We start from the raw sequence: 15,000 nt of genomic DNA on the forward strand, positions 1-15,000 counted from the left end.
TTGAGATAAGTATGAACATGCTGACAAAAATAAGAATTATGCATCACTCAGGTTATCCTTTAATGCTAAAAATATTGGCAGATATTGCTATAAAAACTGTATAAATCACATCTTCATTTACTCATAGCCAGTAACATATATACTGATATTTACACATCTGAATAAAATCTCACATTATAAGACTACAATTATTTAAATAGCCCTAGTGGTTGCAGAGATATACCTTTTTTAGTTTGGGTATTCAAATTTCGACCCAAGGCCATAAATAGGTTACAGAATATCATTAACACAATATTAAAATAAAGATAATTTAGATTCATTGACTTACTTGTCAGCTCGTGTTGATAAGAAGCGCCACCGATCAGGTGACAGTCCACCTGCAGAGGGAGGGGGGCGGGGTCTGAGGGAAGCAGAGGGTGTAGATGAATCACCTCTAAAACCACTACCACCTGAGAAGAGCTACTTCACATACAATGTTTACGAGTCTATCAAAGGGTTCTTGGCATTCTGGGCAAGATGTGCTCAATCTAGCAGCCCAAGTGTTAGCAGTTGTTAGCGGGTGTTGTGGTGGCAGTTGTTAGCAGTTGTTGGCGGGTGTTGTGGGTGTTAAGACAAGTGTTAGCAGTTGTCAGCGGGTGCTGTTGGGACAGTTGTTAGTAGTTGGGGGTAGTTGATAGCAGGTAAATATATCTGCAACCAACCTAACAGGTTACTTACCTGTCAATACAGGCGATGGTTTGACATTTCTGCTGAGGTTTGGTGGGGCTGAGGGCAGGGTTTGGGGTGGGAACAGAGACCAGCGATTGGCTGGCTGGGGCTGGTGGGAGGGCCCCAGTGGAAGCAGGGCTCATCACAACAATGGGACTGCCTACGGAGACCAGCAACAGAAAGTCAAGGATTATACTGAGAGAAGACATTCATCTGGCCATTAAGACCAAAAACCAACAACTCATTAAGATTATTACTTTTATGAGATTCATGTTTATGAGCCGTTACCTGGTGTAGAATTGGTAAAGGATGTGTTCAGACTCGGCTGAGTCTCGTTTTCCTGTAAAATGGAGTTGATGAAGGTGGTGGGGGAGAGAGGCGTGTCTACATGAGTGTCTCCGCCCTCCAGAACAGGACACACCTCCCAGTCAGGAATGGACGGCTCCTCTTTGATGTTGACTGACTGGCTTTCTCTGCAGGTGAAACAGGAAAGTGGATTGGCTGTTACTGACAGTCACTGCTGATGGACCAATCAGATGAGAAGAACGCAGACGTCTCATTGGCTGTCAGAGCAGTCACCTGCCTAGTGTGTGTGTCTGTAACTCATGATGCTTTGTCATATGTCCTGCTGCTCGTGCTGTGACATGTCACTTGTAACTGAGCCACAGTTTGAACTTCAGAGATCAGCGAAGCAAAAGAATAGTTACCGACTGCACACAAAATTATTTAATTGGTTCTCACTCAACATCATTCCAATCACAGGCCAAATTCTCGCCTGTGGGCGTGGCCACATCTGTGATGTCAGAGATGATTGGTCCAGAGGTCACCGGGGAGTCAGCTGAGAATAAGCTGGCTGCGGCCTGAAAACAAACATACAAAGATTAAAGAGGATGCTGGAAACACACTGACACAACAAGGCTCATTAGGGTCAGAGCGACTGACACAACAAGGCTCATTAGGGTCAGAGCGACTGACACAACAAGGCTCATTAGGGTCAGAGCGACTGACACAACAAGGCTCATTAGGGTCAGAGCGACTGACACAACAAGGCTCATTAGGGTCAGAGCGACTGACACAACAAGGCTCATTAGGGTCAGAGCGACTGACTGACACAACAAGGCTCATTAGGGTCAGAGCGACTGACTGACACAACAAGGCTCATTAGGGTCAGAGCGACTGACTGACACAACAAGGCTCATTAGGGTCAGAGCGACTGACTGACACAACAAGGCTCATTAGGGTCAGAGCGACTGACTGACACAACAAGGCTCATTAGGGTCAGAGCGACTGACTGACACAACAAGGCTCATTAGGGTCAGAGCGACTGACTGACACAACAAGGCTCATTAGGGTCAGAGCGACTGACTGACACAACAAGGCTCATTAGGGTCAGAGCGACTGACACAACAAGGCTCATTAGGGTCAGAGCGACTGACACAACAAGGCTCATTAGGGTCAGAGCGACTGACACAACAAGGCTCATTAGGGTCAGAGCGACTGACACAACAAGGCTCATTAGGGTCAGAGCGACTGACTGACACAACAAGGCTCATTAGGGTCAGAGCGACTGACTGACACAACAAGGCTCATTAGGGTCAGAGCGACTGACGCACACAACAAGGCTCATTAGGGTCAGAGCGACTGACACAACAAGGCTCATTAGGGTCAGAGCGACTGACTGACACAACAAGGCTCATTAGGGTCAGAGCGACTGACACAACAAGGCTCATTAGGGTCAGAGCGACTGACTGACACAACAAGGCTCATTAGGGTCAGAGCGACTGACTGACACAACAAGGCTCATTAGGGTCAGAGCGACTGACTGACACAACAAGGCTCATTAGGGTCAGAACGACTGACACAACAAGGCTCATTAGGGTCAGAGCGACTGACTGACACAACAAGGCTCATTAGGGTCAGAGCGACTGACTGACACAACAAGGCTCATTAGGGTCAGAGCGACTGACTGACACAACAAGGCTCATTAGGGTCAGAGCGACTGACACAACAAGGCTCATTAGGGTCAGAGCGACTGACACAACAAGGCTCATTAGGGTCAGAGCGACTGACACAACAAGGCTCATTAGGGTCAGAGCGACTGACTGACACAACAAGGCTCATTAGGGTCAGAGCGACTGACACAACAAGGCTCATTAGGGTCAGAGCGACTGACGCAACAAGGCTCATTAGGGTCAGAGCGACTGACTGACACAACAAGGCTCATTAGGGTCAGAGCGACTGACACAACAAGGCTCATTAGGGTCAGAGCGACTGACACAACAAGGCTCATTAGGGTCAGAGCGACTGACTGACACAACAAGGCTCATTAGGGTCAGAGCGACTGACTGACACAACAAGGCTCATTAGGGTCAGAGCGACTGACACAACAAGGCTCATTAGGGTCATAGCGACTGACTGACAACAAGGCTCATTAGGGTCAGAGCGACTGACACAACAAGGCTCATTAGGGTCAGAGCGACTGACTGACAACAAGGCTCATTAGGGTCAGAGCGACTGACACAACAAGGCTCATTAGGGTCAGAGCGACTGACTGACAACAAGGCTCATTAGGGTCAGAGCGACTGACTGACACAACAAGGCTCATTAGGGTCAGAGCGACTGACACAACAAGGCTCATTAGGGTCAGAGCGACTGACACAACAAGGCTCATTAGGGTCAGAGCGACTGACTGACACAACAAGGCTCATTAGGGTCAGAGCGACTGACTGACACAACAAGGCTCATTAGGGTCAGAGCGACTGACTGACACAACAAGGCTCATTAGGGTCAGAACGACTGACACAACAAGGCTCATTAGGGTCAGAGCGACTGACTGACACAACAAGGCTCATTAGGGTCAGAGCGACTGACACAACAAGGCTCATTAGGGTCAGAGCGACTGACTGACACAACAAGGCTCATTAGGGTCAGAGCGACTGACTGACACAACAAGGCTCATTAGGGTCAGAGCGACTGACACAACAAGGCTCATTAGGGTCAGAGCGACTGACACAACAAGGCTCATTAGGGTCAGAGCGACTGACACAACAAGGCTCATTAGGGTCAGAGCGACTGACTGACACAACAAGGCTCATTAGGGTCAGAGCGACTGACACAACAAGGCTCATTAGGGTCAGAGCGACTGACGCAACAAGGCTCATTAGGGTCAGAGCGACTGACTGACACAACAAGGCTCATTAGGGTCAGAGCGACTGACACAACAAGGCTCATTAGGGTCAGAGCGACTGACACAACAAGGCTCATTAGGGTCAGAGCGACTGACTGACACAAGGCTCATTAGGGTCAGAGCGACTGACACAACAAGGCTCATTAGGGTCAGAGCGACTGACACAACAAGGCTCATTAGGGTCAGAGCGACTGACTGACACAACAAGGCTCATTAGGGTCAGAGCGACTGACACAACAAGGCTCATTAGGGTCAGAGCGACTGACTGACGCAACAAGGCTCATTAGGGTCAGAGCGACTGACTGACACAACAAGGCTCATTAGGGTCAGAGCGACTGACACAACAAGGCTCATTAGGGTCAGAGCGACTGACTGACACAACAAGGCTCATTAGGGTCAGAGCGACTGACTGACACAACAAGGCTCATTAGGGTCAGAGCGACTGACTGACACAACAAGGCTCATTAGGGTCAGAGCGACTGACACAACAAGGCTCATTAGGGTCAGAGCGACTGACTGACAACAAGGCTCATTAGGGTCAGAGCGACTGACACAACAAGGCTCATTAGGGTCAGAGCGACTGACTGACAACAAGGCTCATTAGGGTCAGAGCGACTGACACAACAAGGCTCATTAGGGTCAGAGCGACTGACTGACAACAAGGCTCATTAGGGTCAGAGCGACTGACACAACAACGCTCATTAGGGTCAGAGCGACTGACTGACAACAAGGCTCATTAGGGTCAGAGCGACTGACACAACAAGGCTCATTAGGGTGAGAGCGACTGACACAACAAGGCTCAGAGCGACTGACGCAACAAGGCTCATTAGGGTCAGAGCGACTGACGCAACAAGGCTCATTAGGGTCAGAGCGACTGACTGACACAACAAGGCTCATTAGGGTCAGAGCGACTGACTGACACAACAAGGCTCATTAGGGTCAGAGCGACTGACTGACACAACAAGGCTCATTAGGGTCAGAGCGACTGACTGACACAACAAGGCTCATTAGGGTCAGAGCGACTGACGCAACAAGGCTCATTAGGGTCAGAGCGACTGACTGACACAACAAGGCTCATTAGGGTCAGTCGTAACAGGAAGCTTATTAGTGTCAGAGCGGTAAAGGTTTACCTCCTTTAACACCTCTGACCCGCCCCTAATGGACAGGTGACCTCTGACCCGCCCCTAATGGACAGGTGATTCAATGACTGGTTACCTGCATGTGCTCCAATGAGAGAGGGCGACTGTATTTTGGCATGGAGTGGGAGGAGCTAGAGTCATTCAACATCAGGGGACTGCAGAAAGAAAGGGGATAAATGAAATACATATGTGTGCGTATGCATACATACATACATACATACATACATAGCACACACATTTGCACATGTTTATTGTGTAGTATATTGTATAGTACACAGTGTAGTACACAGTGTAGTACACAGTATAGTACACAGTGTAGTACACAGTATAGTACACAGTGTAGTACACAGTGTAGTACACAGTGTAGTACACAGTATAGTACACAGTCTAGTACACAGTATAGTACACAGTGTAGTATACTGTGTAGTATACTGTGTAGTACACAGTGTAGTACACAGTGTAGTATATTGTGTAGTAACTTGCATTTTCCTCTTGACACCCAGAATCCTGTTGGACTGGACGAGAGACACCAGGAACTGGATCAACTGCAAAGAGAGAGAGTTTATGCTGGTTCAGGTAGAAGCTACTGGTTGACTGGTGTATCGACTTATTGATTGCCTTATTGCTTGACTGATTGATTACCTTGTTGACGACTTTCTGTTGCTGAGCGTGTTTCTGTCTCAGACTGGCCATCTCTCTCCACAGAGCCTCATTCTCACTGAAACATGCAGAAAGAGGTTCATTACTGAGGCCAGCTGACTACTGGACTGAATGCAGGGTACGGTCTGGTTCCGGTCTAGTTCGGGTCCAGGTCTGGTTCTGGTCCAGGTCTGGTCCCGGTCCAGGTCTGGTCTAGTTCCGGTCTAGTTCGGGTCTGGTTCCGGTCTGGTTAAGGTCTAGTTCGGGTCTAGTTCGGGTCTGGTCCCGGTCTAGTTCTGGTCTGGTTCTGGTCTGGTTCTGGTGCTCTCACTGTTTCATGGCGATGATTCTGGAGTCGATGGTTTCCTGCTTTCCCTTCATCAGCTGGACATCGTTCAGGATCGTGTCCACATCGTGTGCAGACATCTTCACTTCCTCCTGCCGCACAGACGACACCTGAACCAATCACAGCACAGGTGTTTACAGGTCTGTACGGGTGCACTCAGGTGTGTTCAGGTACACAGGTCTGTACGTGTGCACTCAGGTGTGTTCAGGTACACAGGTCTGTACGTGTGCACTCAGGTGTGTTCAGGTACACAGGTCTGTACGTGTGCACTCAGGTGTGTTCAGGTACACAGGTACGTACGCTGGTGACTTTGCGTTTGATGTTCTCCAGCAGGTGTTCTTCTCCTCGGATGAAGAACGGATGTTGGAACTCTGTGTCGTCTCTCTCTGGTTTCACCAAACCGCCATGCTCGATGTGCACCACCTTACGGAACCCATCTGGAAGTACACACAACTTCATGTACAAGTACATACAAATTAGGCAGTAGTACTAGAGAACATGTGTGGTAGCACTAGAGAACATGTGTGGTAGCACTAGAGAACATGTGTGGTAGTACTAGAGAACATGTGTAGTAGTTCCGGAGCCTATGATACCTCCAGGGCGGCGTCAGAGTCCCCTGCTCCCCTTCCTCCTACCTCCTGGGCCCTACCTCCTACCTCCTGGGCCCTACCTCCTGGGCCCTACCTCCTGGGCCCTACCTCCTGGGCCCTACCTCCTGGGCCCTACCTCCTGGGCTTTGGGCCCTACCTCCTGGGCCCCTACCTCCTGGGCCCCTACCTCCTGGGCCCCTACCTCCTGGGCCCCTACCTCCTGGGCCCCTGCCCCCTGTGCCCTACCTCTTGCCTCCTGCCTCCTGCCTCCTGGGCCCTGCCTCCTGGGCCCTGCCTCCTGGGCCCTGCCTCCTGGGCCCTGCCTCCTGGGCCCTACCTCCTACCTCCTGGGCCTTGGGCCCTACGTCCTGCGCCCAACCTCTTGCCCCCTGCCTCCTACCTCCTGGGCCCTACCGCCTGTGTCCTACCTCCTGGGCCCTACCTCCTGCCCAATGGGCCTTGGGCCCCTACCTCCTGTCTCCTACTTCCTGGGCCCTGTCTCTTACCTCCTGTCTCCTGTCTCCTGTCTCCTACCTCCTGAGCAACAGTGATGTCAGAGATGTGATGTCACTAGTGATGTCAGAGATGTGATGTCGCTAGTGATGTCAGAGATGTGATGTCGCTAGTGATGTCAGAGATGTGATGTCACTAGTGATGTGATGTCACTAGAGATGTCAGAGATGTGATGTCACTAGAGATGTCAGAGATGTGATGTCACTAGTGATGTCAGAGATGTGATGTCACTAGAGATGTCAGAGATGTGATGTCACTAGAGATGTCAGAGATGTGATGTCACTAGAGATGTCAGAGATGTGATGTCACCAGTGATGTCAGAGATGTGATGTCACTAGTGATGTCAGAGATGTGATGTCACTAGTGATGTCAGAGATGTGATGTCACTAGTGATGTCAGAGATGTGATGTCAGAGATGTGATGTCACTACTCACACATGTTGAGCTGTCGGATGAAGCTGGCCATGTTGTTGTGCTTGAAGAACTTTGGTAGAACGTCTTTAGAAAAGCGAGCCTGATCGAACACATGGAAGCTGGTTCCACTCTGACGGATAATAAAGAACCCACGGGTCAACAGCAGAACACAACCTGTCAACCATCAGTACTCATCGTTATTTACTTCATACTACGAGTGAGCTTCAGTACTTTATACTATAAGAGTGAGCTTCAGTACTATAAGAGTGAGCTTCATACTATAAGAGTGAGCTTCATACTACAAGAGTGAGCGTCAGTACTATAAGAGTGAGCGTCAGTACTATAAGAGTGAGCTTCATACTATAAGAGTGAGCTTCATACTATAAGAGTGAGCTTCATACTATAAGAGTGAGCTTCGTACTATAAGAGTGAGCTTCATACTATAAGAGTGAGCTTCGTACTATAAGAGTGAGCTTCATACTATAAGAGTGAGCTTCAGTACTTTATACTATAAGAGTGAGCTTCATACTATAAGAGTGAGCTTCAGTACTAGAAGAGTGAGCTTCAGTACTTTATACTACAAGAGTGAGCTTCATACTATTTGAGTGAGTTTCATACTATAAGAGTGAGCTTCGTACTATAAGAGTGAGCTTCATACTATAAGAGTGAGCTTCATACTATAAGAGTGAGCTTCATACTATAAGAGTGAGCTTCGTACTATAAGAGTGAGCTTCGTACTATAAGAGTGAGCTTCATACTATAAGAGTGAGCTTCATACTATAAGAGTGAGCTTCATACTATAAGAGTGAGCTTCGTACTATAAGAGTGAGCTTCGTACTATAAGAGTGAGCTTCATACTATAAGAGTGAGCTTCATACTATAAGAGTGAGCTTCATACTATAAGAGTGAGCTTCGTACTATAAGAGTGAGCTTCATACTATAAGAGTGAGCTTCGTACTATAAGAGTGAGCTTCATACTATAAGAGTGAGCTTCAGTACTTTATACTATAAGAGTGAGCTTCATACTATAAGAGTGAGCTTTAGTACTTTATACTTTAAGAGTGAGCTTCATACTATAAGAGTGAGCTTCAGTACTTTATACTTTAAGAGTGAGCTTCAGTACTTTATACTTTAAGAGTGAGCTTCAGTACTTTATACTTTAAGAGTGAGCTTCAGTACTTTATACTTTAAGAGTGAGCTTCAGTACTTTATACTTTAAGAGTGAGCTTCAGTACTTTATACTTTAAGAGTGAGCTTCAGTACTTTATACTTTAAGAGTGAGCTTCAGTACTTTATACTTTAAGAGTGAGCTTCAGTACTTTATACTACAAGAGTGAGCTTCAGTACTTTATACTACAAGAGTGAGCTTCAGTACTTTATACTACAAGAGTGAGATTCAGTACTTTATACTACAAGAGTGAGATTCATACTATAAGAGTGAGCTTCAGTACTAGAAGAGTGAGCTTCATACTATAAGAGTGAGCTTCAGTACTATAAGAGTGAGCTTCAGTACTTTATACTTTAAGAGTGAGCTTCATACTATAAGAGTGAGCTTCATACTATAAGAGTGAGCTTCATACTATAAGAGTGAGCTTCAGTACTATAAGAGTGAGCTTCATACTATAAGAGTGAGCTTCATACTATAAGAGTGAGCTTCAGTACTATAAGAGTGAGCTTCAGTACTTTATACTAGAAGAGTGAGCTTCAGTACTACAAGAGTGAGCTTCAGTACTTTATACTATAAGAGTGAGCTTCAGTACTAGAAGAGTGAGCTTCAGTACTTTATACTATAAGAGTGAGCTTCAGTACTAGAAGAGTGAGCTTCAGTACTTTATACTATAAGAGTGAGCTTCAGTACTATAAGAGTGAGCTTCAGTACTATAAGAGTGAGCTTCAGTACTTTATACTATAAGAGTGAGCTTCAGTACTAGAAGAGTGAGCTTCAGTACTTTATACTATAAGAGTGAGCTTCATACTATAAGAGTGAGCTTCATACTATAAGAGTGAGCTTCAGTACTATAAGAGTGAGCTTCAGTACTTTATACTAGAAGAGTGAGCTTCATACTATAAGAGTGAGCTTCAGTACTTTATACTATAAGAGTGAGCTTCATACTATAAGAGTGAGCTTCATACTATAAGAGTGAGCTTCAGTACTAGAAGAGTGAGCTTCAGTACTTTATACTATAAGAATGAGCTTCATACTATAAGAGTGAGCTTCATACTATAAGAGTGAGCTTCATACTATAAGAGTGAGCTTCAGTACTTTATACTATAAGAGTGAGCTTCATACTATAAGAGTGAGCTTCATACTATAAGAGTGAGCTTCAGTACTTTATAATATAAGAGTGAGCTTCAGTACTTTATACTATAAGAGTGAGCTTCAGTACTTTATACTATAAGAGTGAGCTTCAGTACTTTATACTATAAGAGTGAGCTTCAGTACTTTATACTATAAGAGTGAGCTTCATACTATAAGAGTGAGCTTCATACTATAAGAGTGAGCTTCAGTACTTTATAATATAAGAGTGAGCTTCAGTACTTTATACTATAAGAGTGAGCTTCATACTATAAGAGTGAGCTTCATACTATAAGAGTGAGCTTCATAATATAAGAGTGAGCTTCATACTATAAGAGTGAGCTTCATACTATAAGAGTGAGCTTCATACTATAAGAGTGAGCTTCAGTACTTTATACTATAAGAGTGAGCTTCAGTACTTTATACTATAAGAGTGAGCTTCATACTATAAGAGTGAGCTTCATACTATAAGAGTGAGCTTCATACTATAAGAGTGAGCTTCATACTATAAGAGTGAGCTTCATAATATAAGAGTGAGCTTCATACTATAAGAGTGAGCTTCATACTATAAGAGTGAGCTTCATAATATAAGAGTGAGCTTCATACTATAAGAGTGAGCTTCATACTACAAGAGTGAGCTTCATACTATAAGAGTGAGCTTCATAATATAAGAGTGAGCTTCATAATATAAGAGTGAGCTTCATACTATAAGAGTGAGCTTCATACTATAAGAGTGAGCTTCATACTATAAGAGTGAGCTTCAGTACTTTATACTATAAGAGTGAGCTTCAGTACTTTATACTATAAGAGTGAGCTTCATACTATAAGAGTGAGCTTCATACTATAAGAGTGAGCTTCAGTACTTTATACTATAAGAGTGAGCTTCAGTACTTTATACTATAAGAGTGAGCTTCAGTACTTTATACTATAAGAGTGAGCTTCATACTATAAGAGTGAGCTTCATACTACAAGAGTGAGCTTCATAATATAAGAGTGAGCTTCAGTACTTTATACTACAAGAGTGAGCTTCATACTATAAGAGTGAGCTTCAGTACTTTATACTATAAGAGTGAGCTTCATACTATAAGAGTGAGCTTCATACTATAAGAGTGAGCTTCATAATATAAGAGTGAGCTTCAGTACTTTATACTACAAGAGTGAGCTTCAGTACTTCATACTATATATAAAGTACTGGCTAGCAGCCAGCAGTTGTCTCTGCTGCTAGCGTTAGCTCCAGCTAAGATAACGTGCGTTGCGTACCGGGCTCCAGCAGATGAGCGGGTCGGTGTCCGGGTCCTCCACCAGGGTCCACAGCTTGGTGAGGAAGGCCGGGACGCTGCCGCCGCTCAGCACCGCCCCTCCTCCTCCGGGACACTCCATCAAAGACACGGAAACGAGCACCCCGCTGCGGCTAACCTGAGCTAACGATGCTAACAGATAACTGATCCGGACTGTGGTCTGGTCCGGCACAGGGAGCTGGCTCCTGGTCCTGGGCTGTGCTGGGTCTGCTGGTATCCAGATGTATTGATGTATTAATCTGAATTCCTGTTTAAAACTCCAGAACGGAACATGACAACAAATCGGATCACACTAAACTGCGTAGCTAGCAGGCTGTCGCGCCGTGATGACGTCGCTAGAAGGTAGAGATGGGCAAACAATACCAGAGCTCCGAAGCTTGTGTCAGTCTACTGAACCGCTGTGTGTCGGCGCAAAGTGTCGGAGCTTGTATCAAATGACAACTGTCACGTGACTGATGACGCCCGAAGCTTCGGACGTCATCAGTGCTTCACGAAGCGTTTCATTGGTTTGACGCGTTTGACAGCTTGAACGTTTTGGCACCAAACTCTGCTTCATAAGATGCCTCAGTGTCCATCAACAATGTGGGTTTGAGAGAGGAGATAGCGATGATTGTGAGTTCATAAGCACGTTCCAATGCCACTTCTATGAAATCTTACCTCATTAAAATGAGCTATAAAGAACAAATACTATTTATAACTCTGTTGGCATAAAAGGTTAGAGCGATACAAATATGAAGTAATCTACTCAGTTGTAAATGTGTCCATAGTATAGTGGGTTACATACATGCAGAATAATCTTTTCCGTTCTGTGTGGAGAGGTTCGAATCCCATCATGAACACGTCGTTTCATATTATTGACCTGCATTTAGTTTTATTACAATGTAAAAAACAACAAAAGCAACATCGATAATGGTTGTATATAACTTAAAATCCGTGAATGAACACGCAGCTTTCATTGACTTTTACTGCAGAGATGTGAGATTGAAACATTGAGGTGTTCTAGTGCTTTGGTCACACTGTTAAACGGCTGCTTTGACTCCAGTCGGCCACCAGATGTCGCTGTTTTTCTTCAAAGTGAAGCCCCAAAGCTTTGAATCATTTTCGGTACAAATAGGAAGAAAGCCTCAATGCTTCACGAGGCTTCATCCGCCCATCCCTACTAGAAGGCTGTTGCGCCGTGATGTAAAAAAGAAAAACGTTGAACCCGGAAGTACATCGTCACGTGATGTATGATGGAGGACTTGTTACCTTCGGCCCCGGAAGTGCTTCACCACGTTCTGTGATGGAGGAGCGCAGCAGCAGCACGCGGAGTAGTGAGCAGAGAGACGAGATGGAGATGGAGAAAGTCCTGGAGAAGACTGTGAAGAAGAGGAGTAAAGAGGAGGAGGAGGAGGAGGAGGAGGTGAGACAGACGGAGAGACAGAGAGACGGAGAGAGAGGGACCGGCGGCTAGCTGTTAGCATACTAAGCTAGGAAAATAGTCTTCTCCTCGTTAGTCTGCTAGAAAACTAGTATAATACCGAGTACTACTGCAGTATAATACCGAGTACTACTGCAGTATAATACCGAGTACTAAATTGTATTAACACATGACAACATGCTGTAATAATGCATGACAATTTTTTTCTTCGTCATCAGTAGCGCCTTACAATTGAAGATACAAACACACAAGATAAAAGATCAATATATAAAGAAGCAACAGGGATGAAAGATATATATATATATATATATATATATATATATTTAAATATACACAATAGAATAGAATACAACTAACTGGAGAATATATTTATATTTACAGCCGCAGAGTGTATTAAAATTAAGTAAATTAGATACACAGTAGAAAATGCAAAGTATGTATGGTACAGTGATGAAGTAATTCACAGAGGAACTAGCAAGCGGTGACTTGTAATATGGACAAAAGTTTCTTCAGTGCCTCCATGTTGTAATAACGCATGGCAACGTGTTGTAATAACACATACTGTATTGTGTTGGTGTGAAGGCTTTAATTAGTTTGTATTCTTCAGATCTTCAACTTCAACGACAAAGGTACTGAGAAGGAGGAGGAAGAGAAGCAGGAGGAAGATCTGTCAGACAGCGAGGACAGTGTCTTCTCAGGACTGGAGGATTCTGGGAGTGACAGTGCGGAAGATGAAGAAGATGAGGAGGGGGGATCGGATCATAAAGGAGCAGAAAAGGAGGATGATGAAGATCGAAAGGTGTGTGTGAGCTCAGTCTGACAGCTGATTGGCTGGTTGAGACTCACCTGCTCTCCTCTGAAACCTCACCTGTGTTCTGTTCTCCCTCCAGATACAGATAGAAGAGGTGGAGGAAGAGGAGGAGAAGATGGGGGCAGTGACAGAAGAAAAGGAAGACGAGTATAAACAGGACTCTTCAGACGAGGAGGTGAGACAGGTTGATGGTGCAGGACGACACGCAGCATGGTGTGTTGAGAGCTAGCTGCGTTAGCTGTTAGCAGCCAGGGCCGAAAGAATAATGCTAACAGCTAACGGAGGTTCCACTTGGTTACATTAAGATTGGACCGTTGGGATCTCTAACGTTCTGTTGGGTCTCGATTGTACTGTTGGGATCTCTAACTTTCTGTTGGATCTCTAACGTTCTGTTGGATCTCAATTGTACCCTTGGGATCTATAACGTTCTGTTGGATCTCAATTTTACCCTTGGGATCTATAACGTTCTGTTGGAACTCAATTGTACCGTTGGGATCTATAACGTTCTGTTGGGATCTCTAACGTTCTGTTGGATCTCGATTGTACCGTTGGGATCTATAACGTTCTGTTAGATCTCAATTATACCGTTGGGATCTCAATTGTACCGTTGGGATCTGTAACGTTCTGTTGGATCTCGATTGTACCGTTGGGATCTGTAACGTTCTGTTGGATCTCGATTGTACCCTTGGGATCTATAATGTTCTGTTGGGATCTCTAACGTTGTGTTGGAACTCAATTGTACCGTTGGGATCTCTAACGTTCTGTTGGATCTCGATTGTACTGTTGGGATTTCTAACTTTCTGTTGGATCTCAATTATACCATTGGGATCTCTAACGTTCTGTTGGATCTCGATTGTACTGTTGGGATTTCTAACTTTCTGTTGGATCTCAATTATACCATTGGGATCTCTAACGTTCTGTTGGATCTTGATTGTACCGTGGGGATCTCTAAATTTCTGTTGGATCTCAATTATACCATTGGGATATATAACGTTCTGTTGGGATCTCTAACGTTCTGTTGGATCTCAATTATACTGTTGGGATCTCTAACGTTCTTTTGGGAGCTCTAACATTCTGCCAGGATGTCTATTCTTTAGTCATATTCTTGAATCTGTTACATTTTGTGCAACATCAGCGGTTTACGCGGTTCTCTTCATGCTGTGGTTCTGCAGGACATCAGGAACACGGTGGGGAACATTCCCATGGAGTGGTACAAAGACTTCCCTCACATTGGCTACAACCTGGATGGGAAGAAGATCTACAAACCAATCAGGAACAAGGACGAGCTTGATGAATTCCTAGACAAAATGGAGGACCCAAATTATTGGTGAGCTGGTTAGCATAATGTTAGCCCCCCTATTGGTTTAAAGAGGGAATGCTAGCGATGCTAACCTGCCGGTTGTCTGCAGGAGAACGGTCCACGACAAGCAGACAGGAAGTGACATCGTGCTGTCGGATGAGCAGGTGGCGCTGGTGAATCGTCTGCAGAGAGGACAGTTTGGAGACGTCAACTTCAACGAGTATCAGGTACGCTCAGGTGACCCAGAAGCCCCGCCATCGACAGACACTGTGAGATCAGCTTGTTGTGCAGCCTGACAGCAGCGGGAAGGAAATACTTTCAGTTCCTCTCCTCAGACACC

The 15,000-nt window shown here is 45.3% G+C and overlaps 2 protein-coding genes across 2 annotated transcripts in view; one reads left to right on the top strand and one right to left on the bottom strand.

The window, feature by feature from the left end:
* The window catches only part of hsf1 (heat shock transcription factor 1), a 15,585-nt gene extending 4,220 nt beyond the window's left edge, over nt 1-11,365 (bottom strand). Inside the window, exons 1-11 of the mRNA XM_079232379.1 lie at nt 11,092-11,365; nt 7,557-7,665; nt 6,320-6,456; nt 6,005-6,129; nt 5,677-5,752; nt 5,491-5,579; nt 5,111-5,189; nt 1,450-1,568; nt 997-1,181; nt 718-868; nt 329-400 (exon numbers count right to left, since the gene is read on the bottom strand). Of these exons, the coding sequence (XP_079088505.1) occupies nt 329-400; nt 718-868; nt 997-1,181; nt 1,450-1,568; nt 5,111-5,189; nt 5,491-5,579; nt 5,677-5,752; nt 6,005-6,129; nt 6,320-6,456; nt 7,557-7,665; nt 11,092-11,211 (1,262 nt within the window). The 5' untranslated portion in view covers nt 11,212-11,365. The remainder of the gene's footprint in view (nt 1-328; nt 401-717; nt 869-996; nt 1,182-1,449; nt 1,569-5,110; nt 5,190-5,490; nt 5,580-5,676; nt 5,753-6,004; nt 6,130-6,319; nt 6,457-7,556; nt 7,666-11,091) is intronic.
* A 1,046-nt stretch (nt 11,366-12,411) lies between these two features.
* Nucleotides 12,412-15,000, top strand: part of bop1 (BOP1 ribosomal biogenesis factor) — a gene marked incomplete at its 5' end in the record, with an annotated part of 21,626 nt that continues 19,037 nt past the window's right edge. The window contains 5 exons of the mRNA XM_079231476.1: nt 12,412-12,531; nt 13,157-13,348; nt 13,440-13,535; nt 14,533-14,687; nt 14,770-14,887. Of these exons, the coding sequence (XP_079087602.1) occupies nt 12,412-12,531; nt 13,157-13,348; nt 13,440-13,535; nt 14,533-14,687; nt 14,770-14,887 (681 nt within the window). The remainder of the gene's footprint in view (nt 12,532-13,156; nt 13,349-13,439; nt 13,536-14,532; nt 14,688-14,769; nt 14,888-15,000) is intronic.

Source organism: Taurulus bubalis, assembly GCF_910589615.1.
Source record: "Taurulus bubalis genome assembly, chromosome: 16".
NCBI lineage: Eukaryota > Metazoa > Chordata > Actinopteri > Perciformes > Cottidae > Taurulus > Taurulus bubalis.